The sequence below is a fragment of the Poecilia reticulata genome, chromosome 19, assembly GCF_904066995.2.
Source record: "Poecilia reticulata chromosome 19, P_reticulata-male-v2, whole genome shotgun sequence".
NCBI classification, from domain to species: domain Eukaryota; kingdom Metazoa; phylum Chordata; class Actinopteri; order Cyprinodontiformes; family Poeciliidae; genus Poecilia; species Poecilia reticulata.
In genome coordinates this window covers 23,011,792-23,039,423 of record NC_088848.1, presented here as the reverse complement: position 1 = coordinate 23,039,423, position 27,632 = coordinate 23,011,792, and the positions used below count along the sequence as shown (strand labels likewise).

Below are 27,632 nucleotides of genomic sequence, written 5' to 3'. Positions count from 1 at the left end.
ATAAGAGAGAACAAGCCACATCAGACAACCGAGTGCACCAAGAATCAGGGAATAAAATCAGATCGCCGCGTGTCTAACACCTCAGGTGCAACAAGCAAAGAGAGAGGAAGAGAAGAATCAAAGTTAGATTTTAACTCCAGGAAGCTGTTTGGGAACCAGGCCGGGTTTCTGACATGGTTTCCTCTGATTGTCCAAATCAGTGGGTAGAAACGTACCTGGAAACCAGCACAGGTAGGGAGGCAGAGCCTGAGCATCACAGCGTCGGAGTGGTCGACTATCTCAGAACATTGTTTGTTATCCTGCAGGTTTTGTTTTCCATTCATTTTAAATCATTAGCCTGTTAGCTTCAGATGTTAGCGATGTTGTAAAGTATCGCTCCACCAGCCATGGTAGATGAAAATGTTTGAGGAAATTCTAAAGAAAAGTCCATCATGGAAATAAACTTAAATACAGGGAGCAGCAAACTTGAATATCAGAAATGACTCAGAGTGAGCGCCTGATGGATGAACTGGATTCAAATCAACTGGAACGTTTTCCTTCAAAAACAAACCCACCGTTTTGGGGGAGCTGGGATATAGTCACAAAGTTGGGGTTTAATTCCAGTTTCCTCTGTGATCACGTTAATGAGCCTTCAAGCAAGGCACTATTTCAAAGAATGTTCTATTAAAAGTCTGGCAGAATTTTAATGGTGTTGTTCCCAGATACTCATCCAGCTGCAACTAAAGACAAACGGACAAAATGTTTGAAACGTGTTTTGACAGTTTGAAACGTGACACAATGTGTCAAAGTTCAATGGGTGTGAATACTTAAGCATTTAACTTTTTAATGAGTCAAATTTCACCAAATGAATTCCCTACATCTTATTGAACATTTTTAAACTAACTATTGTTTTATTGTAAGGCTTTCAGAATGAACAGAGGCACATGTAGAGTGCTCTCCAAAACACATTTTGCTGGACAAGAAATTGCTCCAGTTATTATTGTGATAAATGATAATATTGTTGAGACAATTTTCAAGTCATATATTGGTAATGGAATAATGCTGCCAGTTAACTCTCTCAAAGACCAATAACTGTGATCTTCTTGTAAGGAACGTTTCACACTGGAACTGGAATACATTTTAAATATCAAAAATGAAACGGAAATAAAAACCACTTGAAACCAAAACTGTAAGTAAAATGGATTATGACGCATCTGTAAACAAAATTTCACTTTAAAAAATATTAAGAAATCACGAGTGAAGTTCATTTTAGTTTATGTGATTAATCGATTCATTGCTTAATTGCTTATTGCGACAGGCTTCATCCCCAGTAAAACAGAGGCTGGACCAGTTGGGTTCTGGTATCCTACTGCTGCTTCTGTCACGTTATATTTCTGCACATCTCACTTTTTCTAACTTCATGTTTAGTAAATTAGGCTGAACCTACCGTCCATCTTCTCGTCTGCTGTGTCTTTGCTGTCTGCAGCTGCGCCGCCGTCTGCGGCTGCGCCAGCGTCTGCCACAGGGTGACGCTCTCCTTCAGCATCTGGAGCTGTTCAGAAATTTCATAGAAATTGGACAAAACATACAGAAGGGAATAGCTGCATATTCCCTATATTGCTAGTTGTAAAATCTTTACCCTTTTCTGCAGCATTGGGTTGTTTGGCAGCTTCTTTGGCTGGTGCTCCTGCTGCCTGATTGGCTGCTGCAGCTGCATTGTCGTTGGCAGGATCTTTGGCAGGTTTTTCCACCTCCTTCAGTGCAGCAGAGTCCTGCTTGCCCACATCTCTGACCGGCTTCTCCAGCACCTCATTGGACGCCACCGGACCACCTGCCTTCCCCTCTTCCTTCCTTCCAGCAGCCTCTTCGGCGTTTCGTTCTTTGCTGTTGTCTTTCTTCAGGTCGGGCCCCGGCTCATCCCTTTGTGGCTCTGCTTTGAGCCCTTCTTCAGCTTGCTTCTTCTCTTCCAGCTCTGGTTTGTCCTTCCTGGAGTTGACCCTCACTTCATCCTGAGGGATGGGCGGTTCATGGCGGTGGGCTTCCCCCTCTGCCACAACTGCGGCAGAGTGAACAGACAGCGGGCGTAAATGGCTCCGGATCTGCTCCGTTTCACAGTTTGCTTCAGCTTCCTTACCGGCCTCGGGGCGGTCCAGCTGCACCACTTCCTCCTCCTCCCTCTCCACGGGCCCTTTGATCTGGGGGGGCTCAGGCCGCACCACATTCCCTTCTGGAAGAACAGGCTTCTCTATTTCTACTGGTTTTTTGACCGCAGCATCATCTGTGAGGACAAGAAAAACTTTATCAACTCAAACACCTGCAGTATGTTACGGAGACTCAACATGCACTAATATAGTTTGTGTTAATTTGTGTTGAAAATCAAGCTACTTTTTCCGTCTACTCAACTTTTCACCAATAAGTTTGCTTCCAGAACACTTTTGTTTGTGGCTTGTAAATGACCCTCTGTCTAACTTATTATTGGTCTTGTGTTAAATTTAAATTTTGGGGTTTTAAGTGACAGCCATAATCATCATAAGAATGTACACACTCTGTGTGTAATTAATCTATGTAAAATACAAATTCCCCTTTTTGATTTAAACTGCTAAAATTAATAAGTTTTTTGATAATACAATTTATAAAGATGCATGTATTTTAGTTTTCAAACTGCTGATTTCCGAAGATCCACTAGGTGGCAGCAAATGCAAAAACAACATATCTGACGCCTCGTCTGAGAGTAAAAGAGTGAAGACGATTTAAAACTAACAGAAAACAGGTGGATTGTTTGCTCCAGGAGGATAATACAAGGCTTCTGCAGGTTTTACCAACTCAATTTTAAGACTTTTAAGAATTAAATTAAATACCTGTATCACGATACAAATGTACAAAAGAAAATTGCGTCACTTTTATATTGTGCCAAGCATTTTTTTGCCCAGAATGCACGTGGCAGCAAACGGGTTATTTCAATAGAAATTAGTCGGTGGCGAAGACGGACGTCGACTCGTCCAACCAACTGGCACTTAGGAAAAAAGCTAGCAAGGGCTTATAAGCAGCTAGTTAGCGATAGCCTCAACCGTAGACATAATATGAGAGTAGACCCCGCCCGCATTGGCTGCTCCGGCGCAGAAAATACGGCGGCCATCTTGGAGCGGTCGTCCCTTCTACTTTGCTCAACCAAAACGAGAAGGTCCTCGCTGCAGCAAACAGAAAGGGGCGGGGACGGACCACTGTCAGCCTCATACTTTATTTGGAAATGGGACCATTGCACTCCGGAAGTGAAGGGGGCGCTATTTCTGTTTGCTGCAGCGAGGTGTACTTGACTAAAACAGCAGATGTCTCAGCACTGAGGGATATTGTTGTTCGGATCGATGGACAATTGATGTGAGGGCTCCACAAACAACATTTCACAAGTAAGGTGGACATATTATTGTGTATATTCTGTGACTGAAATATTACTTTACTGTATTTATGTCCACCGGCGAGATACCAGCTAATATTAGCTACAGTGATTGGTGTAATACGGGGTTCAGCCCCGCTATGAAGGCTAACTGAGATTCTGTAAATATAAAATTTTTTATTATTCTCTAACATTGACTTAGATTATCTGACACAAGAGCCTACATTAGAAATGAAACAATGTAACATACATTATAAAACTTATATTATGTGTTATAACATTCACCAGTAAAGTTTACACAGGTGGTAAAGACTATTATTTATATGTAATTCTGTCAAAAGTAAGATAGCTCCCAAATCTTCCGTTTTTGTTTTGAAGGTTTCCTAAAGACACGATGTGAGGAAGAAGAGGGAGATATTTTTAAAGAGAGACGGATTCACGGTACAGCACGGATGAATCTCACATCGGATTTTGGACTCAATCTCAGCTGCTGAATCTCTGAAGCTAGAACTCGTCGCTGAAAAACATATAGCTATATATACACCTATATATATGTATGTGCATACATATATATATTTGTGTTTGTATAGTTATATAAATATGTATTGATATTACTAAATAATTTATTAAATAAATTATGAACGGCTGTGTGCTTTGTAATATGCTCATCATACATCAATATCAAAATATTCATTCCTATTCTATTGTTATAGCCACTAAGTATATTTAAATATGCTGAACTATGTATTAAAAACATACTTAAAAAATACAATTGTTTATAAATGTAGCTTTGACAGATGTTTGATATGGTTTCCAGTAACAAAAAAGTGTGTTATAATCGATCAAATGCGCTGATACGTCATTGTGCTGCTAAACACATAACAGCGAGTGGAGTACCGCTCCAAGATGGCCGCCCTAAATCTCGTCAGCGACAATAGGCGAGAGCGGTCCATGAGGCGTCTATCCTTATATTACGTCTATGGCCTCAACCACCTGGAGTCACAGAACGGAATAAAGATGTCTGCGTGCGACTAAAACTATTGCCTGACAGAAAAGTCCCACCAGAAAAATAAACTACCATACATACCTACATATGAGACTAAATAATTATCTTTATTTTAGATACATTAATTTAATCTTAAGACTTTTTGATGTTGCGCTGACACCCTACAACAAACAGAAAATAAACATGTTAGAGGAAATAAATTGGGAAAATAATGTTTTTGTCTTTTTTGTATTTTTTTTAAATAATGAAGAACTGTGAAGTTTACGACTCTTCTTACTCCTGTGTTACCCCAAAACAGCAAACCCAGATAAAACAATGTTCTCCAGGTCTCATTGGTTTGCTTCAGCTCCCTCTGAGCCCACAGCATCCATTTGCTTCGTACAGGTCGAGCCTGCAGTCATTTTCTAGCTGCCACAGGAGGTATGAGGGTAGAGGAGGCTGAACATGGTGTGTTTTAAGGGGTTGGGGGCTGGTAGGAGAAATGAACAGAGGCAGAGGGGCTGAGAGAAATTGCTGGAGTTTGAAGGGCATCAATCCCGCTTCATCAATGTCAAGCACTGAGCGCTGCTTTCAGATATTATCAAGAGGTTATCTCCTCATCCTGCCTGCCTGCCTGTCTGACTACCAGTCACCCTGTCTGTCTCTTTTCTTCTCAGGGAAATAGAAAAAATAACATTCTTCTGCAGCTGTTCTGTGCTTTAGTTTTAATCTCAATAGCTCTTTGCCTCTGGTAAATTTTTTCTCCACAAAGCTCATTTAGTCTGCTGCACAAGCCTTTGGAATTTGAAAGCAAAACAAGAAACAAGCATCTCCTTTCTGTTGCTGGTGCGTTTTACAGAAAATAATGACATGCAGTGGTGCTGGCCAATCTCACACTCAGCAGACGGCCCCAGCTCCGGCTCCGGCTCTGGCCCACTGAGGTAAATGTTTCCACGGCTCATTAGAAAACCACTTTCATTTACAGTCCATCAAGTGGCTAAGTGTCTGGCAGCCATTAGAGGAAGTCATGATCTTTACCGTGCGGGTCGGGGAGGTTTGGTGGAGGCGCCATGTTCCTGTTGGGTGCCGGGGGAGGAGGAGCCGGGACTTTGTAGCTGGGGCTGCTGCTGGAGACGGAGAGTGTGGTGAAGGTGCTGATCAGGAGGATTCCCAGGCCAACGCAGAGGACCAGCTACAGGACACACACACACACACACACACACACACACACACACACACACACACACACACACACACACACACACACACACACACACACACACACACAACTTACCAAAAGTATTTACCCCTCTTCAAAGTGTTTCACATTTAGCCACTATTTGACCCTGTAGAGATTCACCATCAGGCAACAAGATAACTATTAAGCTACATTCACACAGCAGGTCTTTATGCTGATTTCTGATTTCTTTATTATTTTTTTTGCATGGGCGGTGGTTCATTAAACTGGATGTCACAACCCCAAAGCAACCTGAATGCACAGAAGGCGGCGGCAGATGTCACACAGTAATAAGGGATGCCGACGTTTATGGCTGGGTTTTAAAGCAGTGGGAGCTTACAGGACTGTCACCAGATCAAAACAACACGAGGGAAGCTAATAAAAAGAAAGAACAACTAATAACAACGGCCTTTTGTGGAGCACGAACTGCTCCACAAGTCACAATTTCATGATTCAGATTTTTTTCCAGCAATTGTTTACGTCTGGCCTGGCTTCTTCTGGTGCAGAATTATGACGCACGTCTCACGTCAACAACGTGAAAATCTGATTAAATGCAAGGCTGAGACTGAAGACACTTAAAACAATCAGATACGTATCAGAATTAGTCCCACATATGGAAGCTGCACAACTTAGATTTTTTGAGGGGTGAAAAGACTGAAATTTGGCCATTTAGACTGTTGTGAAAAAGTTGGATACTAGTCACATTTGTTCTGTGAACCAGGGGCGGAGCTATAGGGAAGCTGGGGGGGCGGCTGCCCCCCCGAACCGGTCCGGATGGGGGTCCGGGTCTGGAGGTGCCAGGGAGGAAGGAATGGTTTCAAGTCGCTTAAATGTCTGATTATAGACGGAAAAAGTGCGCCCTCACAGTCAGAACTTCCAGAAAAGAAGGACACAAAGTGTCATTAATAATTTTTAAATGTACATTTGTTATTATGTTGGAAGTTTTGATAAAGATTTTTCTTTAATTTAAAAATCTAAAAAGAGAACAAAAAATGCTGGTTATTTATAAATAACAAATCACCTGTAGTAGCTATTTAGTGTCTCATGAATAAAAGCTTAGAGTTTCAATTGTTGGTTTACCGCCTAAAATCTCAGCAGAACAACTTTAAAATTTATGGTGGCATTATGATGAAACGTGACAAAGTTCAACAGGATGAATAAACTTTCAAAGAAGGAAAAACCTGAGAAATGAAGCCATTCTTCTGAATCTTCCTGTAGATGAGAGCGGGACATATGAAGCATATGAGGCTGCCCATGGTGGCACCGGTCAGACCCAGGATGGTTTCCACTGTCAAGAGACAAACACAGAGATGAGCAGCAGTTCAGCAGTTCACGGGAGGCCATTTCCACCATGGCAGAAAAAAAGAAAAGCCCAACAGAAAGTTGGAATTTCAACTTTCAGAGTCATAATTATGATATAAAAAGTCATAATTTCAACTTTCAGTCATAATCATGAGACAGTCATAATTTTGACTTTCAGTCATAATTATGAGATACAAGGTTATAATTTTGCATCTTTTTAAAACTGGCTCTCAAAGTCAATTTTGAGATACAAAGTGACAATTTCGATTTTCAAAGTCAAGTACGAGATACAAAGTCATAATTTCAACTGTTAAAGTCACAATTTTCGAGATTCAGCCGTAATTTTGATTTCCTAAGTCATAATTTTGAGATTCAAAGTAATGATTATGAGAAATGGGCTTCCATAGAAGCAGGCCTCCTTATAGAAACTGAGCGGCTCATAATTATGACAGTCAAATTTATGTTGGACTTTTTTTTTTCAGGTGGAAATGAGCTTCCATATCACTAAGTCAATTTTCAAGTGTGGCCTAAATTTACCAAGAAACCATCAAAACAATGAGAGAATTCTTAGCAGGAAGCTTAAAGTCTAGTAAAAATCTGCAGAAAAGGTTAAAAAAAAAAAGAGTTCTATCAAATAAAAATCATACAATGGTGAATGAAGTAGTCTATTTCAAATAATTCCGTGTTTAATTTTGAAAACATGACTAAAGCTTCACTGAGTGTTCTGTCCAGCACTTTATGCTAAACTAAATCCTCTGTAGATTTAACCTTGTGTCTGCCATCATTAATGGCTGCTGCTGTTGGCAGGGCGCAGCGGACCAGGAGTCCAGGCTCTGCCACCAAGGAGCGCTGTGCTGGCCAAGGGGCCCCAGGAACCCCTCCATTTAGGGGACGGACACCAGATTGTTCTGCTCAGGTTTAGTGTCCATTCTCCCCGGGGTCCTCGCTGCATTTCTCCTCAGTCTATTAGTCTGATTAGATACACAAACACACCCCACACCCTTGTGTGTATGTCCACGTGCATGAGCAACCAATCAGACTTTTAAGAAACAGCGACTAACTAAAAACGATGAAATGAAGTGGAAAGTAACGCTAACCTTCCAACCTTTTCATCTCTAACATTTTGGAGTTGTTTGTGAGCGGTAAAGCAACTAAAGAAGCTGACAGAGAGCCAGTACTGGTGTGTATGTGAACTTGTCTTTGTGTGATTTTATATGTGTCTGTGTGAGAGAGAGAGAGAAAGAGAGAGAGCTGGGGAGAATAACAGCCCTATCTAACCGTCAGCCCATCTAAAAGGAGATAAAAGTTGGGCCCCTGATTTAAAGACTGTGTTAGAGTGTGACAGTCACTGACTCGTAAAGTCACATTCACACACATCGTAAAGCTCCCCAGCTACCCCGCCCACAGAAAGGAACACATGCACCTTAAAGACGTCCACAAAAATACACACACAGACACACACACACAGTTTTATACCCTTCAATCAATGGCACGCACGCACACGCGTGCGCACGCACACACACACACACACACACACACACACACACACACACACACACACACACACACACACACACACACACACACACACACACACACAGGACGTACCATTAGGGATGAGAATGCCTCCCAGCATGGTGCCAAAAACAATGCAGAGGGTGATCATCTTGAAGCGCAGAGGGGGCATGTAACCTCCGGCAGCAAATGTCCCATCTTTCTGCTGTCAGACGGAACCAGAAGTCAGATTGGAGAAAAAAAAATTAATAAACCACTCAGGGTAACTAAACTAAAAATCTACAAAACTGAAGGTGATTTTTGTGTCTTGAGGGTAAATGAAAGAAGTCTATCGCAGGGTTGTCCCCATCTGATATTAGAAATCGGTCTGAAATCAGCCAAAAAAAAAGGTATGGGATTATATCGGCCTGCATCTACAATCTCCTACATAAGCACACTGTTGGAAGCACTATTCCAACATTTAGTCTTAATATCACTTGATCAAGTCTTTGCTAACATCACACTATAAAATAAGTAATAAAGTATCCATCTGTGCTGATATGGCATCGGGTCAATATCAGTATCGGCCAATACTGGAACCTGTAATATCCGTATCATATCAGAAGAGAAAAAATTGTATCTGGACACCTAAAGTCTATCATTAACGTTCCATAAGTGCTTCTCCAAAGTATTCATAACTTTTATACACTTCACACCCACGGGCTTTAACATATTGTATTGGAATGTGATGTAATAGACAAACACAGACAAGAGCATAGTTGTTAAATTGAAGCCTGGCCTGTTTGTATCGGGCTTCGCTGAGTCAACACTACTTGATGCCGGTTTTTAACCAGCTTCGGACATCTAGAAACTTACAATTCTCATATTTCCTCTCTTTTTGTGTTTTCTCAGTGGGTTTGTAGTTGTATTTTATTGGAGTGTATTTTCTCCAATAAAATACACTGAAATATGTGGTTGTAACTAATAAGGTGTAAAAAGAAAGAAAACACAAGGGTGTGAATAGTTTCTGAAGGCAACTTCAACTCAAATGTCTGCAAATGGATGACGCCCCCAAACAGCCTTCTGATGGTGAGTGAAAACGCTTTCTGACCCTACCTGCTGCTCAAACAGCATGGTGTTGATGGCCTGGCGGCAGGGCAGGATCATCATGGGGAATCCAACGGCCACAGACATCATGAAGCCCACCCGGATCATTTCCGTCACCAGGTTGGATGGAAAGTTCATGAGCACGTTGCCAGCGATGTTCTCTGTGAAGCTGACGTAGCCGAAGAAGCCCACCTGGTGGAGAGGAAAACAGAGGATGTAGTGTTGAGGAGGGTGGGACAAAACAAAAAGAAAAAAAGTTTTTTTTCTTTCCATGTTTGAACGTTTCAAAGGTGTTACTTGGGGTGCATCAATAATTTGGATGGATGATACAAATGTCTGAAAATCAGCTACTGTCCCCTCTGAGAGAGTTGATTGACAAACCCTCCCAACAGATTATTAGACACCTTAGGAACCTTTTGCTATATTTAGTGACTTTTCAGGACAACCTCTTCCTCCCCCCTAAAAAATGGCAAGTCACATCTTTGAAAGTATTATGTAAAATCCCCTTTTGTGAGCTTTACATCATGTTACATCTGGAGTGTTGCTTTGATTCTTTCAAGCATGTTTGAGAAATCCTTTGATCTTCATGGCAACCACTCAGGTGTGCAAAACGTCTGGGTGGACCTAGCCCCGCCTTCGAGACATAGCTCCTCCTCCGAGCTGCAGTTTCCAAGCTTCCTCCACCTCACTGAGCAGCTCTCCCCTATTCAGCTCCTTCAGACTAGCCAGCAGCAATTAGCAAACACCTGGTGGAACTGCACATCTGCTGAGCTCATTATAGTAGCTACTTCTCAACTAAAGGGTTAATAGAGGCGCCATGTTGTGATGACGTCCTGAAAGGCGGAGTTCCAGAAAGAGCAAAAGTTTTTAAAGAGACAGAGGTCCAATTTCAAGACGATAAGTTACGAAGTAAAATTTCTTTTAAGTCCAATTTGAAATTTATAGCATTTTCATAACAACTGAAATTAACGTAGTTAATTGATTATGCTATAAAATGCCACTATGTGTCTGGAAAACACATAATACTGCCCCTTTAAAGATCTGTGATTGGCCAGTAAACTGCGATCAGTGCACTCCTAGTTGCTGCTAAAAGCAAATGCTCCAATAGCAAAGATGGAGCTAACGCTGAGAGTGGCAGGTGTGAAGAGAAGTGCCGGCTCTACTCACGGTGATGTAGAAGATGGTGACCACGTTGAGGGCGGAGGTGAAGATGGTGCTCATGCGTTTGACTGACGGCTCGTCCAGGCTATCGTACGTTGGCAGCACCTGCCTGTGAGGAACAAGCAGGCCAAAACGACAAAACTCGGCATGCCGCTTCACGCAACGCCATGCTGGAGCTGCTGTTCTGCGGCTCGCATGCTGCCTGCGCTATCACACAGCTACACCCTGATCTGAGAAGAGGCACTCCACCATTCCAGATCTAACTCAGGAGGTCAGGGGGAGCGTGGTTCCACAGATGTTGAGGAAATTGTGTTGTTTATTTTCCCGCCCTGACAGCTGACAACATGACAATCTTCACAGCCACTCATTCCAGATTTAATACCGGGATTGGCTCTGTAAAGTTTTTTAATGAGCAGGCATATGGGGGGCCATTAGTGCTTCTCAGTAATCAAATGATGCATCTCTTTTCTCCTGTCCTTGTCAGAAGTGCACTCATCTGATCTTATTGCTTCCTTTTGTTTATCCCACTAAAACTTGACTAATTTATCAGGAAGATTGTTCAAATGAAGCCTTTATCAACTGCGAGGCAACTGTAGTGCTTCCAGTTTACCTGAGTCAGACTGCTTTATTTTCCTCTTCACATTATGGGGAATAAAAACCTACTCAGCCTCAGTCTTATCCTTTTTTTTGCAAAATGTTACACAGAAAACATGTAAAGCCCAGCTAGTGCCAGCTGCCAAAAAACAATAAGAAATGGAGAGATCAGACTTTAACACCTGCTTTGAAGAGTTTTGTCAAATCTGAAGCACTTGTAAAATGTTCATCTAAGTGACCAAACAAGGCTTTTCTTCCCTTTCGTACAGTATTTCTCTTAAATTAGCGGTTCTCAACGTGGGCGGCACCGCCCCCCAGGGGCCGTTCAGAGGACGGCAGGGGGCGCTGGCGGACATTTTTACAAAAGGGGGCGCTGGGATGCCTTTGGGGGGCGTTTGGTCGAAGGTAAACTTTACACCTTAAATGCACAACAATGCCAGTTTAGACTTTGAGCAACTTGGTAAAACTGTATTGTGTAACATTGAATCATGCTTGGCTGCAACTGTATTGATGGCAGCTCTTCTTCTACTCAGTGTTTGTTAGCTTCTGTTAGATTCTTGGCGCAGCTCCGTTCTCCTAAAATCACGCTAAAATCTAAAATCACGATTCCCTCCCTCTGAAAAATGAACCCATTTAAATAAAAAAATAAAGAAATCCCTCCATGGGTGATACCACGATAGAGAGCGTTCATTTTATAGCGTTAACACGGTGCTGTAAGTGATCCGGTATGAAACGGGGGTGACAGAACAACACAGCACTTTTAAATTTCAATAATCAGAATGCAGAAATTGTTTCCGTTGTTTTAAAAGGTTTATGTCAGTCTGCCTTTTCCCGACCGCCCTGCACCTTAGGGGCTTAAAAAAAAGACGCACATTGCGCAAAACTCTGAAACAGGAGAAGCGGGACATAAAACGGAGCGACGAACTATATGTGAATTATGGCATAAAAACAGAGAATCCGACACTGAACAGTGAAAAATCAACACATGATGTGAAACATGACGATTAGGCAGCGCAGCAGGTGATGAGTGAAAATTATTCGTCTTATATTATTCATCTTATAATGGATAAATGATAAAATAAATCTAGCAACAGGAAAGAAACTAAAGTGGACATAGAAATAAACCAAGAGAGGACAATACTAATCAAAGGAAACTAAATGGAAATGAATGAAGAACAAAATACAAGAATAAACTAAGAAACTCAAGACTCAAGTAAATACAGAGGAATAAACTGATATGGTAAGACCTTTCGAGCAATAATTAATACAGAGGACTGTAGACACTATTTCCAGATAAAAGGTAAAATAATATTGTTGAAATGTCATGGGTTTGTTGAGACCACATCTAATACTGAGAATAAATATCTTACAGACCTTAACAGTAAAGAACTGATCACTTATTTATGTTTTTAATTAGATTTGATATATTTGTTTCTTCAATATTATTTTTCATGTCAGTGTTAATGTCATGAGGCTGATGACTCCATGACACTTTCAATTTGACTCATTAGAATTTGATTAAGAACCAGATTTGTTCTTAGTAATTTATGTCCAGTAAAACTATTAATCTATAATCAATAGACAGGTCTATATAAAGATATAATCCATGTTTCTGTCTCATATTTGTATGGCATTAAAAGGACCTGGAACTTTTGTTTTTCCACTGAAAGCTCTGGTTTGAACAATAAATGCCATGTGGGTGATGTTTTATGGATGATACTCTGATGTCCCATTCTCCTGAAGGCAGCACAGAGCTGCACCACCAGAAACTGACAAACACTGAAGAGAAGAAGAGCTATGATTAATGTAGTTACAGTTCTATCCATGTTTTAATGTTGCAGAGCTCAGTCGTTTTGCAAATAGTTCAAAGTTTAAACTGGCATGTTGTATATTTTTTATTTGGTCATTTTGTGAAATATTTAACAACTAGAAAATGACACAGAATAAGAATATTTTTCCACTCTGATTGGCTGCTGTTAGGCCTACCAATTTTAACTTGAATGTTCATTGCATTTTTTGTAGACACCTGTGAAAATAATTTCTATTCCCATGACTTTTTTGTTCTCTGGGAAATTATTTTTGATGATAAATACAGAAACAAGCATAAAAATCAAAACGTCTACAATAGTGATAGTAATATTAATGATAAAATAATGGTCAGTGCAAAGTAGCCTGCAAATTCTTTGGTGCGGGCGGTGAGGGACCTGGATAAAGGCTAGGGGGGCGCTGGGCTGAAAAAGGTTGAGAAACACTGTGTTAAATAGTTGGTTTTCAAGCTCCAACATTTTTGCATCATTTCATATCTACATATGTGGAAGGAGCCACTTATGAAAACATCACTAGTCCTTACGTAACCTTACTGACATTTTTCTTCCACAAACCTCTTTTTTCACAGCTGGCACTGTTAGGGTTATGTATACATTTGTATATCATCTTGAGAAAAAGTGAATTGTCTTGTACTGAGCACTTATCACGCCTGAGCACTTGAGTGAGATTTTCTGGAGTTTGGGATTAAATCACACAAATATGACGTCAGACACTGAGCAAGTCGTTTTTCACGTTCTATCTTAAGGGAACTTTCTGTCTGGATTCCAGAGAACTAAAAATCGCATCTCAAAGCTCATGCATCTGTGGATTTCCAAGTCAAGATGTGAAAAGCCAGAAGTTTGTTAGTTCATGCAAAATGTTCGTAAACGAAAGACATGGGATGGAAGTGCGATGAAGGGCATACAAAATGCCAACAGTGTGTGTGTGACACAGAATAGGTGACAGTAGTCAAGGCTGGCCGAGGTAAAATGTGAAATTGCTCCTCTCTTGCCATCATTTCCTGCTCTGTGCTGTAGCAGGGGGCAGCTGTGTGGAGGGGACCATTGACACATTAACCAGTAAATTTACAGGTTTTATATATAAAAGCCAGTGCCTGGCAGGTTTTAGAGCATTATAAACTTCCCTGGCAGACTTTTTTCCCCCCTCACCTCCTTTCTTCGGTACAAAAGAAGAGCCACGGAGCAGAAACAAGACGGGAAGCAAGACGCCGTAACTTTCTCCTCCTCTTGTTCTTTCTCAGCCTGTCTCACTTTCACACACACTGATTTTTATTAGCTCCAGCCTTACCAGGATGCTATCTCTTAACACTTTTTCTTTTTTTTAATGTGTGAGCCAATAAATCTTTCCGCCAACATTAAATGAAACAGCAAGCATCTAATGGTCACTCAACCGTCCTTCCTGGAAGGCTGATGTCCTCTGATGAAACTGGGGAGATGTGGTGGAGGAATTCTTCAAATTTACAGGAATGACATGTTTCACTGTGCATCAGGTTAAAAGATGAAAAGATAAATCTAAAACATTGTGACGCACTGAAGCTAAATAGTCAGGAAACACCAGCTGTTTTCAGATTTTTAGAAACCCATTTGTTCTCAGAACACAATTAGCTTGTTTTGGATGCAGATACCGTTAGCTATTCAAGACAGTAGCAATTTTTTTTCATTCTACAACTGCTCTCAAAAGTCAACATGCCACTGTGAAAACAAAAACAAAAGTGAGACCAGGATAAATTATTCTGAACTCTTTTACTCACATATAGTGGGACATTTGTTCTGTACTATTCAGTTGACAAAGAAACAATTCTGCTGTAATGAAAAAAAAAAGGTGCAAGAAAGTGGATGGATAAATATGTACGCAATTTTTAAAACTCCTCTTTATTCAATTTCAGAACTTCTCTGGCAGTAGACTATCAACACACCAAATCTTTCCTGGCAATGTTTATGCTCTCTACACTGCAAAAGTTCTATAAAATCTAGGGTGCATTCAAACCAGGTCTGCTCAGTTCACTTTAATCGAAAATTTAGTTTGTGTGCCTAGAAAGTCTGGTTTGTTTGGGGAGATGTGAACAAGCGAAATCGAACTCTGACTCAGAACAAAGAAGCAAACGTTGGTAACTGAGATCTCAGTTCAGCTGAAGTGAAGTGAACTCTGGTATGATTCAAATTCATGTGCGAATGCCAAGCAGACTGGAGACTGCTGCAGAAGCAGAAAGTGAACCACAGTGCAGGGCATTCTGGGTAAATACCCCAAAAACAAGTGAGTCTCCCGCTAGCAGGAGAAATGATTGATGGTCTTTTGCCAAAGACAAAGAATTACTAAAACCAATAAAATCTGAAGCCACTCCACTTTTGTTCACATTTTATGAAGAAGGAAGTTGTTCTTCTTCAGAGGTTTTTATGTTTCCTTCAGTGGCTCTTGGTGCAGCGCCCCCAACAGGAAGTCAACAGGTTTTGGATCATTTGACAAATGCAGTGCGAAAGAGAACCGCACCAGCTGCAGCAGCTATTGGCAAACCTTCAATTAGTGAAAATTATCAATTCATTATATAAACTATGGTGCATTAATAAAGCAGTGGAGCCATTTGTACCCTTCTCCTGGCTGATACTTTTGTGCAATGACATTCTTGTGATTGCACACAAGAATGTGTGTGCAATCACACACATTCCTGTCTGAAAACGATGGCTTGAGTTAAAGAATGCAAATGTTTTCCACAACACAAGATGAAAAATCCACATATTTCAGCTGAATATCATTACAGGTTAATCAGATTTACTGTAATTGGTAGCTAGTGCGACACAGGAAGACTCAATGCGGAAACCGAATCAGAAGACGCTTCGTTAAGGGATTTGTTTCATCATGTGCGCACTTCTGCAACCAGGCTATTGCAACTTTTTATTTTTTACATCAGCAGATCCATCACACGAATTGTATTCTCAGGTGAAAAAGTGCTTGGAATTATTTATAATGGTCTCGGATTTGTTCATTACAAAAGCTGGTACTTACCTGGGGTGCGTAGCCTTTAAAGATGATAATGTGATACCTTAAACCAACAGTGCTCACTTTCTATTGCTGTGACTGCAAGGTTTCCCCCAGAGAACTTGCTAAGCCCAGTGGTTGGGCGCTAGGGCAGTCATTCATCCAGCGGGCCGTTGTGTTTTTGAGTTAAAAAATCTTTGAAGTTAACAAGAAATTTGAAAATATCACTTAATAATTATGTACTATTGAAAGATGGGAGATTAATACCTGAACACTAACTATAAAGACTTAAAAAATGCAAACATTTTAAAAAGACTTAAAAAAAAAAAAAAAGCAATGCTTAGCCTGGTGGGGCACAAGTAAAGCATGGTGGCCCGCCAGGCTTATAATACACTGAGGGAAACCCTGGACTGACAAGTTCAGTCAGATTTTCAAACAATTGTTTGATTTTCTGAATTGGAACTGTTCACTTCTGAGTACCAAGTGCAAACAAGATGAACTACAATTCTTTCCTAGTTCTATCAAAGTTTTTTTTCCTGCACACTTTCTGCTCCGTGGACCTTTCTATAAATCCAACAGTTTCTTTGACTTTTTGCATATGATGGATACCCAGACATTTTGAGCTGATTTCCAACCTTTTGCCACCGGCCCCTCTCAGAGGGATGGCTTCTACTGCACACTTTAACGTGTCCCTAACAGGAGCCAAGCATTCCACATTATTCTACTTCCAAAAAAAAAACCACAGGGCCAGCTCCCACCACGTCATAATGGCGATGTTAAGTAATGTTCTAGCTGAAAATAAACACATTTCATGAACGTAATAAAAATCCAATGTGCTAAGAGCTGTTTAATCAGCCCGTGAATACATCAGTGTGTCTGGAAGATGGCGGCAGTCCAAGGCGTTGATTAGTGGTTTGGCTGAAGCTGAGTGAGTGCTTGCCTTGCTCAGTGTGACCACAGGCCAAGAAATTCCCCCCACCCACCCCTCTGCCAAATATCACTTAGCACAACAACGCTCACGCAGACACACACAAGTGCATGTTTTCTTTGTTTTGGGGTGACATGCGCATGCCCACCACACCATGTTTAGTTAGCTCTGTCATTACATTAATTCAAGTCAGGTTTAGGTCTCCAGGCTTACAGCCACCGCCCCCTCCCAACAGTTTTACTCACTTACTCTCACACAAAACAAAAACACCGCCGCCCAAACATCTGCCCCGTAATGATCTCACCATAACAGTCCCCTAAATCCTTCCCCAATGCTGCATTCACATCCAACACAAACTCCATCCATTAGGTCAGTCCGGGCGGCCCCACCACCCGCGCAAAGCCGGCGCACACCCAGGGCAAGCAGCGACGGTAGTGCACAATCAGTGCACAAAGGAGGCACTGATTGAACCAGCAGAGGGATGAAAGGGAAGAAATGCGGCAGCTCAGAGCGATTACTACACTCACTGGGGGGAACTTCACTGGAATGCGAAGGTAGTTTTTGATCGCTTATGTTTGCTTTTAAGCGCAGAGAAATTTGACTACGGCAAACAGTTTTTCAACATAACCTTGCCTTTTAAATCCTCAAATGTTTTTTTTTTTCCCCTCTTGACAAACTCAACCTAAATCCTTAAATCCTTGAAAATGACACGAGTAAACAAAAAGAGACCTTAAATTACTCTGGACTATCTTTAGGGACTAAACATGGGCCAGTATCAAAGAACACTAAGTTTTAAATCTTCAGTATCTTATCAGAGGGTTTTTAATGAGGTGCCAGGGAAATATGAGTTTTCTCTACTTGTATGGATCATATGTTGCTGCACACTGCTAATCAGCTGGATTATAAAAGCCTACAACACTTTTCACTCTGTTTGTGAGGAAGACAAAAGGGACTAATGGGACCCATTTCCTGCTCCAAACATTCTTGCTAAGGTGTGTTTAATAATTAATTAGCTACACTGGTAATTGTAAACTGATTATCATTATTGTTATGATTGAATGTGTTATTATAATTATTATTACAATTACTATTAATAATTAAGACAACAGTTATCATCTCAATATCAATTATGATATTTTACCGAGAAACAAATTAGGGGAAAAACAATTAAGACAGTAGGTTTTTCAATTCAAAATGAAAGAATTTTTATCAGGCAGTATGTGGGACAACCTTTTTAACAAGATGAAGCAGTGATATTTACATCACTGCTTGCTTGTTTCAGTACAAGCATTATTGTATGCTTGTACTGAAACATATTTTTCATTTTATGCAGTACGGTACTATGTGGGGGTTTGGAGCATCTGTATGCTGCCCGTTATTTTTACTGGTTTCCTTGTAATTCAAAACATCATTATCACATAGACCTAAATCATCAAGTCCAAAGTGTCCATGAGATAAATATATAAATAATATTAATCAAAAATGCAGAAATAAATTATATATATCTATATATTTTCTTTTTTAGCCAGCTCAGCAAAAAACTAAACAGGCATATTTAGCCAACTCTGATAATAATTAAATACAGCACTTTATTTTTGGGGGATTTTATTAACTAACTGCAACACGGGGCCATGGGTGGAAACCAAAACCCATTTTGGACACCCCTGGTTTAAGAAATACTGTATTTATTTAATTTATGCTTTTGACAATAAATCTAATCAGTTAATAATATTTTTTATTTGAATTTGTACTGTTTTTTTGCGACAGACATCAGAAGCTGAACTGTTGATTTGAAACTTTAAGATCATTATTGAAATTGTTTCCAAACAGGAAATAAAAACTTTTTTTTTCTGTTCATATTCCCCCATTCACAGAGAACACAAACAGTCACATTTCTGTCTTAAATAAAACCAGATATTTTATTTTTTTTACTCAAGGTGATGATACTATGAGATTCTCGTATCAGCCCATACCTATCAAGTTCTGATATAAAATAAATTCAAAATCTGGAGCTGGACAAAAACTTTTCAAATCAGCTTTATGACGTTATCCTGAAGTAGGGCAATGGGGGGAGAGCAGTACTTACGACTGGCAGGCGAAGGCCATCCCACAGATAGGGATACAGCGAAAAACACCCTCCCAGCGCACCACATAGACCTGCCCTAGCCACCAGCCGCTGAGCAGCCCGTGTTTGAACGAGGACAGCACCATCTGAGGGGAAGGAGGCGGAGGGGAGGGAGGGGGAGCGGGGGTTACAGCCCAGACCAAATGAATACAAATGGATGGAGGACATGAAGAGCATAGAGGAAAAAGTAGGATGGTGTCCATGTCGACAGCTCGCTGATTTTTTCGTCACAATCATTGGGGGAAGAAAATCAGAAAACATGAAGAGACAGAAATGGAAGGAAGCCGCGTCCTGGATGAAAAACCCGTCGGAATCGGACAGAATGAGTCAAATAGAGAGCTGGGGAAAACTGGAGGCTTTTGGGCGACAACCTAACAGGTTTTTCACCAGCATGCGTTTCCTTTGTCTTGCTCCTTCAAAAAAAATCCACCACATCCAGAACACTATGATTCATTCTGGGTGGAGATGCACCAAAAAACTTGGTTAAACCCCTCTGCCTTACTACTACTGCCACCAAAGACACACACACACGCACACACACAGCTCAAACCAGAAAAGGTAAATGAATGATGGGGATGAAGGACAGGAGTATACAGAAGGTTCAGGTGGGAACATGAGGAAGGATTTAGGGAGAGCAAAGTTTCCTTCACTCTCTGCCCTTACCGTGGTGTTATTGGGGGTGGGGGTGGGGTTTACTTACGGGTGACAGCAGAAGGTTGTGGCGATAATGGGCAGGCACTGAATGACGCCCTTGAAACGCCACAGGTGAACCTGCTCCACCCAGGACCCCGAGATTATGCCGTAGCGCAGAGACGACAACACTATCTACATCACCAGAAGCAGAGACAGCGGCGAAAAGAGGAGGGGGGAGAGGCAGAAGGGGGGGAAGGGGTGCACATGTTAGGTAGAGGAGAGGAAGGGAGGCGGGACAAGAGAGGAAAAAAAAGACGGGAAAGTTAGATGAAGAAGGGTGAGAGAGGAGATCAGTTAAGGGTAGGATGGAAAGAGGGAGGGAAGGAGATACATCTATTAGAGGGTGAGGTGACTGGGCCGGGTCGGGCCGGGTCTAGAGTCAAACTCACCGCACCACTGCTCTAGGTTACCGACATGCTCCACAACTCACATGACAACAGAGAAAGAGAGGCAGAGAGAGACAGAGAGAGCAGCAATGGCAGTTTGAAGACTTCGAAGGAATTCAGTAAAACTGATCTGAACACAAACACAACCTAACTCACACCAGGCAGGAAACTGATGCTGGACCAGCCTCTGCTGCACTGCTGTAGAACGTTGCCTTGACGACCATCTGCAGTGCTACAGCAGGGCCGTCTCTAGATTTTGTGGGGCCCCAACTTATCAAAACGGTGTAGGAATGATCTGCTGATTATTTTTGGATTAACCGATTGATGATCGGACAGCTAAAGCTGCTTAATATTTATTTTTTTGCAGAAGTTAAATCAGCTGAAGCTGCATCTGCCACTTGAGGAGTTTTGGGTAGAACATATTCACAGATAAAAAATGTGCTTTTACATCTTAAATTAAAAATGTATGCATAAATAAAGCAGTGTAAATATACTATGGACTCCAGTAAACAACTAATCGATTACAAAACTAGTTCACCATTATTTTAATAATCGATTGATCATGATTGTTTCATCCCTAATGGTTTTTATATAACTGAACCAAGATGTCGCCTGCTGCATCTTTGTTCAACAGAGTAAAGAGGGATGAATCCAGTTTTTTATTAATTGTAATGCATGAAAACAAGAACATGACTGTAGAATAAGTCAACAAAATTCATCTTCCATTAAAATTATCGCTGCAACGATTGCAGTTTTCTGACCGATCACCGATCTTAAAAAACCAGATCTATCGATTTCTATTTTGACTGATAGCAATTTTCTTTGTATGAAAAGTTGCTAAATTATAGAGACAAAGTTGTAAGTTGGAAACCCCAATACCACATGTGAAAAAACTGGATCCTTGGAAGAGAACACATGTGAAATGTTCCCTTTATAGAAAACTGGAGTAAAAATGGACATCTTCCATTTTTGGCGCCTGCATCAACTCTAAAGTCTTTTCTTGGGCAGATTAGAGGTCAGATTTAATCCAAAGATCGGTGCAGCAACTGTTTTCTGCCTGAATGACTTAGTGTGGATTTGCTCTTTACAAACAGGAGCAAGACAGTACCTTGGTAGTGCATTGGTACAACAGGAGGAGATAAGCAACAATTCATGAAGAATACAACAAAAATATTTGTTCAAACAGAACAGGAGCTCCAACTGAAAAGCAGAACGGCATGTTAGATTCATTTGGTTTTTACATGCATAAAAACAACACAAACTATTAATACACAATAAACTAAAGCTAGTTAGTTCATGATGTTATATAAATCTAAAGAGAGAGATGAGAAACAATTATCATTGGTTTGCACAGCAAAACTTCATCCACAAAAACATTTAAAGCATCATTTTTGAAGATAGCCAGAGCTGCAGGTTTCCCTTAGCAACGGTACAATAACTAAATATGACTTAATATTTCTTTGAGGTTTTGACAAAATCTGAAGCCTTACATCTAGTCTGCTGAAGGTTTCCTCAGAGGAATAACATGAAGACGTGCTAAAGAGCTCCAGTTTGGATTATTGTAAATTATTCAACTCATTTAAAAGGTGGAAATATGTCTCATTGTTAGTTAATTGTTTGTCCTGAAAGGAAATATTAAGAACTGAAACTTTTTTGTTTTCTTTGAAGCTTCTAACAGAACGCATCAACCAGGCCAAATAATCTATATAATGACTTGGTTAATAAAGTTCACTGACAACGTGTCTGCCTTTCTGGGTCATTTTCACAAAGATTCAATGTGTTTATCATCAGATTATTCATTTCCATATCATTTTCTGCTAAGGACACGGCAGACATTCTGCTACATCCAAAGAGAAATCATTTAAAAACCACAGAGGGACACATCTGAATAAAAACACACAAACCAAAAAGAAAAACACAAAAACAAAAACTGACTGGTATTTGAAAAAGACAGAAAGAAAGAAAATAGAAAGAACAAAAGAAACAAAGAAAACAGAAAAAAACTGAAATAAAGGGAAACATAGGAGAGAAATAAAAAAGTAAGAAAGAACAAACCAAAGGAAGAAAGAATGACAGAGGAAGAAAAAAGATGGATGGACGCTTTTAATGAAAACTCATCTTTAATGCTTCAATAGTCGAGTTTGTAGTCTAGATTAAAAATAAGTCAATGAAAAAAAGTATGCAGAAAGATCCCGGGCTGGGATTCGAACCCAGGACCTTGTTGCTGCAAGGCAACAGAGCCACCAACTGCAGTACTGTTAAACAGGATTTGACCCTAATCTATAGAGAAACTCTGACTCATGTATACAGAGGCTGTTTTGCTGGTGCAAACCATTAACCTGCTGACCTCACCGACAGTCCTCACATGTACTGGACAGAGAGAGAGAGCGGCTGAGTGGAACTGGGCTCACCGTGAACATGAACAGGGTGTAGAAGATGAGAGCCATGGCTGAAAAGGACTGGATGGAGGACATCATGTTCCTCTGCAGGCTCAGTGGGAGGACGACCAGCAGCGACACGGAGACGAGCAGGAGCACACGGAAACTCCCCGTCACCTGAACGCAGCACAGCAATGATGCCAGGCGAGGAGCTTCAAATACCACCGCAGTCACTCACTGGCTACAGATCAGGGGTGTCCAAAGTGTGGCCCAAGGGCCATTTGAGACCTTAAGAATAAGCTTGCATGGCCCCTGACAGCATTTGAAGAATGTTACAATTTTGATGCAGATTGTAGATTGCCATGGCAAATTTATATTCTAAATGGAAAATGGAAAAATCAAACCTTTTTTTTTTTTATTAACCTGAAATGTCACAGTAACTTTGGTTTCATTAAAAGTACTTGCAATGCTGGGATGGGAAGCCACCGATAATTTTTTGTAGCTCTAGTTTAAGTTTAATTTAATGTTGTGAAGGTAAAGGAGAGAATCACAATCACGTTTGCATTTTTGATTGGAGTGAAAAGGTCATTATTGGCCCCTGAGAACTTCTAACTTGAGGATTTCAGCCTTCAGTGCAAAAAGTTTGGACACTCCTGCTGTAGCTTTGGACTCAACTTTTGTGTATTTAAGAGAGAGGAGCAGAGTAAGAGTCAACGCTGATTTACAAAATAAGTCTCAAACCTGTAAACCCAACAGCTGAGCGAAGAAATTTGATCCCAAGTCAGCAATGACAACGTAGAAGGCGATACAAGTCCCGAGCATCAACCCGATCATACTGCAGCGACGAGAAGAAGAGTTTCAATTCATTTAAAAAGTCAAAGTCTGAGATTAACTTTACATTCTCATTACTGCTGAGTTTTTACAGGAAAAAAAACACATTTCAAATCTAAAAATACACAAAGTGAAACTTGCCTCATCTCTACGAGCGTTTTTCCAGGTTTCCCATAAGCATGGAAGGCTGCAGAGAGGGAAACATCGATGTGAATAATCCAACAGAAACTCACTTCATCAGCTGACAACCTGCTCAGAACGGCTGGAGGTGGAGGAACAGCTGGCTTTCTCACTTCTTCAAAACCACAACTGTTGCTACTTCTGTTACTGCGGCAACAAGCAGGCACCACAGTTTACCCACCCAGTCCAGCGTATGTCCTCCGCTTGGTGTTGCTGGCGGTGTGGACCAGGAACATGCAGGACTTGTGGGTCATCCATGAACAAAAGAAGAGCAGCAGAGTGCCCAGCACGATCCCACACTGGGCAGGAGCAGAGAGGCAGGTCAACATCAGGATTCAGGAATTTAACACAAGAGCGCATGAAGTATAAGAACTACTTGTGGTCTGTTCATATTTCACAGAATTTCTGGGAATTGTTTAAATGGACAGTTTAGACCAGTGATGTTCAAACTTTGTGCCATGAGCGACAAATTCGCTAAATAGAAAGAACCTGAGATCACAGAAGTTTTAGGTTTTTTATGAAATTTTGGAAAATAACATTTTGTGCAGTTTTATTTTATCTGCTCAATAATAAACTAAGTGACAATTTTATGGAAAGCAACAAAATAGTCTGAATTTTTGTAGAAAACTGATCATGATGGACAGAAAACATTAGAAAAGGTGTAGCATGACTGCGTTATTATGCGACAGTTTCCATATGTTTTGGGGTTGATCGTTTTCTTATTTGAACTGGAAGAGAGTAGGAAAAAAAACACATATATATGCAGCTTATAGTTCAGAAATCCAAATAAAGAAAATCTATAATCAGATGATGGTATTACAATCCAGAGTGAGAAATAAAATCCATTTTGTCCACATAAAACACGCCGGCATCAACAACCTGATTCATAAATGTGGGTTGTGAAATTCATTTTGCGTTGCATAACAGTGACAGATCATTTCATGTTCATGTCCAAGCTATGATACTTCAGTTTGCCTAAATGCGAGCTTAAAAACATATTTGCAAAATCCATCATATCGTCATATACAATTTGAAAAACGTTTTGAAATTGATTGGGTTTTGTTGCGATTTATACTTTCAGCTTTTCGCAGATTTTATTGTAAATTTAGGGGAATAAATTTCCACTGAATTTCACCCTTAGTTGTTCTAATTATAAACCTATACCATACCTTAGCTTAGTGTATTGTTTATTTTCAACATATTTACATTCACTTTTAAACACTGTGATACATATTTACATAATTTTTTAAAACAGACATAAACTTATTTGTCCCTACCCTCTTCCTTTCATATGCATCTTATTTTACACATTATTCTTAAATAATAATAATAAAAACACAACCTCTGGATCGTGTGAAACTCATTTTAGTGCCCTGTCAGATGAGATGTTTTTAACACACAACTATTTTAAAAACAAATATTGCTATAATGTCCAGTAAGAGTCTGGGAGCAAAATTAAAATTTTAAAACATACGTGATCTAAATAAGAATTGATTATTTGGATACATTTCTCAATAAAATCATTTGAAAACGTACGAATTATTTATTACACTTCAATATAACATCAAAGCAAGTGACATAAAAACAACACTGGATCAGAACAGTTTCAGTGAACCTCCGTCTGAATAAAGTGAACCTTATGGCGGCAGCTGAGTGACCCACCTGTTTGAAGCAGAAGGGCATGGTGAGAACGCTGACTCCAACGATGCTGTTCACCACGTTCATGATCAGGCCCCAGTTTGACGCCGTCATTTTCAGTTGCTATGTGCGTGGCAGTGGTCTTATAAAACCAGTAAAGCTTTAGAGAAGGGAGCACCGTGAGCACCACTGGGGCTGTTTTGGCTCAGTCTAATCTCTGGTGCTGCTTGTCTACTTCCCCGTGGATCAGTGACGTGGCGCTTTGAGAGGAAACACAACAGCTCGGTAGAACACGCAATTAACTTTATTTATTTTTCTAAAATACCAGCTGATAAGCTACCCGAATAGCGTTTGGGTAAAGGTAAATAAGTTCACGTTGGCAGTTTCTAAAGTTTAAAGTCATTAGCCACAAAGCTAAATCGATAACTTCCTAGTTGCCTACCTTACTCTCCGCCCTCCCGCCTTCCTGTCCTACTACGTTATCATTTGTAATTCCGCCACATTCCTTCGTTTTTTGCGGATAAGAGGCGTGTTGGTGCGTGTAATGAGAGAACAAAATCCGTGTATCACAGTTCATCAACAAATACAAGAGGGCTGCTTCCCTGAAAGTGTATCCAGGAAGTCGTAACTAAGAGCAGAGTGACGCTGCCTCAACTTAAGGACCCATGAAATACTCGGGCGCCTACTAGTGGTCGAAACTTTAATGCCACTTTTTATGAAACCCAACTTCTCTAGACCTTCCTTGTTATTATAAAAGGCAAATTGATTACATTTTTTTAAAGCTTGTTTTACGTCAAGGCAACAAATAAAAAATACTTTTTAAGTATAAATGTTAACCGAGCAAGGTGTGTTTTGTTTTACTGAGTTAATACATAATGAGTTTCTTTCTTTCCATTCAGTCTTTAATAATATTCCAAGGCCACTAATTTTACTGATCTTTCTTGTTTAAAATAATTTTCCAGTCTTAAATTACATTGACAACATTACAGAATGTGTTTTTGAAACTCAGAACATTTCTAAAAGTAAAAAAAAAAAGTGTACTTTTGAAACTCTGAAATTTCCATGAGTTTAATCAAAATGTCAAAGTTTTTTCTAGCAACATTTTGATTTTTGAAACCATGAAATTTCTGATTTTTTTCTATAAAATTTCTGAGATTAATCCCAGCATTTCTGGTTTTTGGTAGAAATTTACTCCTCCTTTTTTTTGTACCTGTAATGTTTTTTGTATGCCATCTTAATAATAATTGTTGCTTAATTTTAATTTAACTTATATTTTTCTTTTTTAATGTTAAAATACGTTTCAAATCTTTTTGTTAATACCATAAAACTGTGGTGTTTAGTAATATCACATCAATCTCATACCATCTCGTACTTTGTTCGGACACATTTTGTTTATGTAGCTGTTTTTAACAGCTTACATAAAACATTATGCATGTTTTTGCAGTTCTCCTAGTCATGACTTTAAATCAGTTTACAGATAAATGTGATAAATGTTGATGAGTTTTCAATTGTTTCATTTTTGCTAGCACTCTCTTTCACCTTTTAGCCCTCACATTGAATGTTGTTTGTGAAATATCTTTTTTTTTTTTTACTTAAATAATTAGTTAGACACATATATAATGTGATGCAACTCAGAGCTACTGATATATTAATGCATCATGAAATGCTGATATGTCATCAGTTAGATGGAAATGTTGTTTTCTTCTCCTGCATAATAGATTATGCTTTTGAGAACATTTTGTTGACAGTGCTCTTTGTTCCTTGATTCCCCCTGAGGGTCATATACTAGTAACAGAATATTTTTACATTGTTATATTTATTTTACAAAAGCACCAACAGACATGCTGGAATCCTGTTTTTCCAGAGGCCTCAGATATTCCTTTCAGGAAAGGGAAACAAGCAACAAAAGACTTAGACAGAAAGGAGCAAATGTGGTCGATGACGTTGGAGAGTTTTCTTTTTTTTGTTCTTTTTAGCCTCTGCACCTGAGATGCTGCTGGCAGCGGCCCTGGTTCGTTTCCGCCTGCCCGGTGCCCTCTCTGATACACAACTATTGTGTCATTTGACCAGGAAAGAGAGAAGGAGGCGGGGGTTGGAAGGAGTAAACCATGGAGGGCGAAAAGGGTCTTGACCTTAAATTTCCCCCTCAAGCCGGTTGTGCTTTCCCCCAGAGATGAGGGATTTTTTTTAAAAGCAGGCATGTGATGAAACTTTGATAGGCAAGGAGGGGGAATTCTGAATTGCACAGAAGATGTGGATGTATATGTACATGTGTGTATGTGGATATGGCAGATATTTTAGATTGTTACAAAATCTACTTCACTAGCCGTCATAGACAGACAGACAGACAGACAGACAGACAGACAGACAGACAGACAGACAGACAGACAGACAGACAGACAGACAGAGATAGATAGATAGAT

General features: G+C 40.1%; 1 protein-coding gene across 4 annotated transcripts in view; it reads right to left on the bottom strand.

Annotated features, from left to right (window-relative positions):
• The window catches only part of slc38a10 (solute carrier family 38 member 10), a 29,440-nt gene extending 3,595 nt beyond the window's left edge, over positions 1–25,845 (bottom strand). For 2 of the 4 annotated variants that reach the window (XM_008437814.3, XM_081600553.1), the window contains exons 1-15: positions 25,652–25,845; positions 25,234–25,469; positions 23,753–23,870; positions 23,533–23,578; positions 23,302–23,395; positions 22,594–22,737; positions 19,804–19,928; positions 10,663–10,765; positions 9,505–9,687; positions 8,503–8,614; positions 6,774–6,880; positions 5,394–5,547; positions 2,114–2,257; positions 1,619–2,035; positions 1,427–1,531 (exon numbers count right to left, since the gene is read on the bottom strand). In XM_008437814.3, the coding sequence (XP_008436036.2) occupies positions 1,427–1,531; positions 1,619–2,035; positions 2,114–2,257; positions 5,394–5,547; positions 6,774–6,880; positions 8,503–8,614; positions 9,505–9,687; positions 10,663–10,765; positions 19,804–19,928; positions 22,594–22,737; positions 23,302–23,395; positions 23,533–23,578; positions 23,753–23,870; positions 25,234–25,323 (1,942 nt within the window). In that variant the 5' untranslated portion in view covers positions 25,324–25,469; positions 25,652–25,845. Of the gene's footprint in view, positions 1–1,426; positions 1,532–1,618; positions 2,036–2,113; positions 2,258–5,393; positions 5,548–6,773; positions 6,881–8,502; positions 8,615–9,504; positions 9,688–10,662; positions 10,766–19,064; positions 19,190–19,803; positions 19,929–22,593; positions 22,738–23,301; positions 23,396–23,532; positions 23,579–23,752; positions 23,871–25,233; positions 25,470–25,651 lie in introns of all 4 variants that reach the window. The other 2 variants (XM_017310815.2, XM_008437815.3) reach the window with 2 other exon arrangements.
• Positions 25,846–27,632: the final 1,787 nt, after the last annotated feature.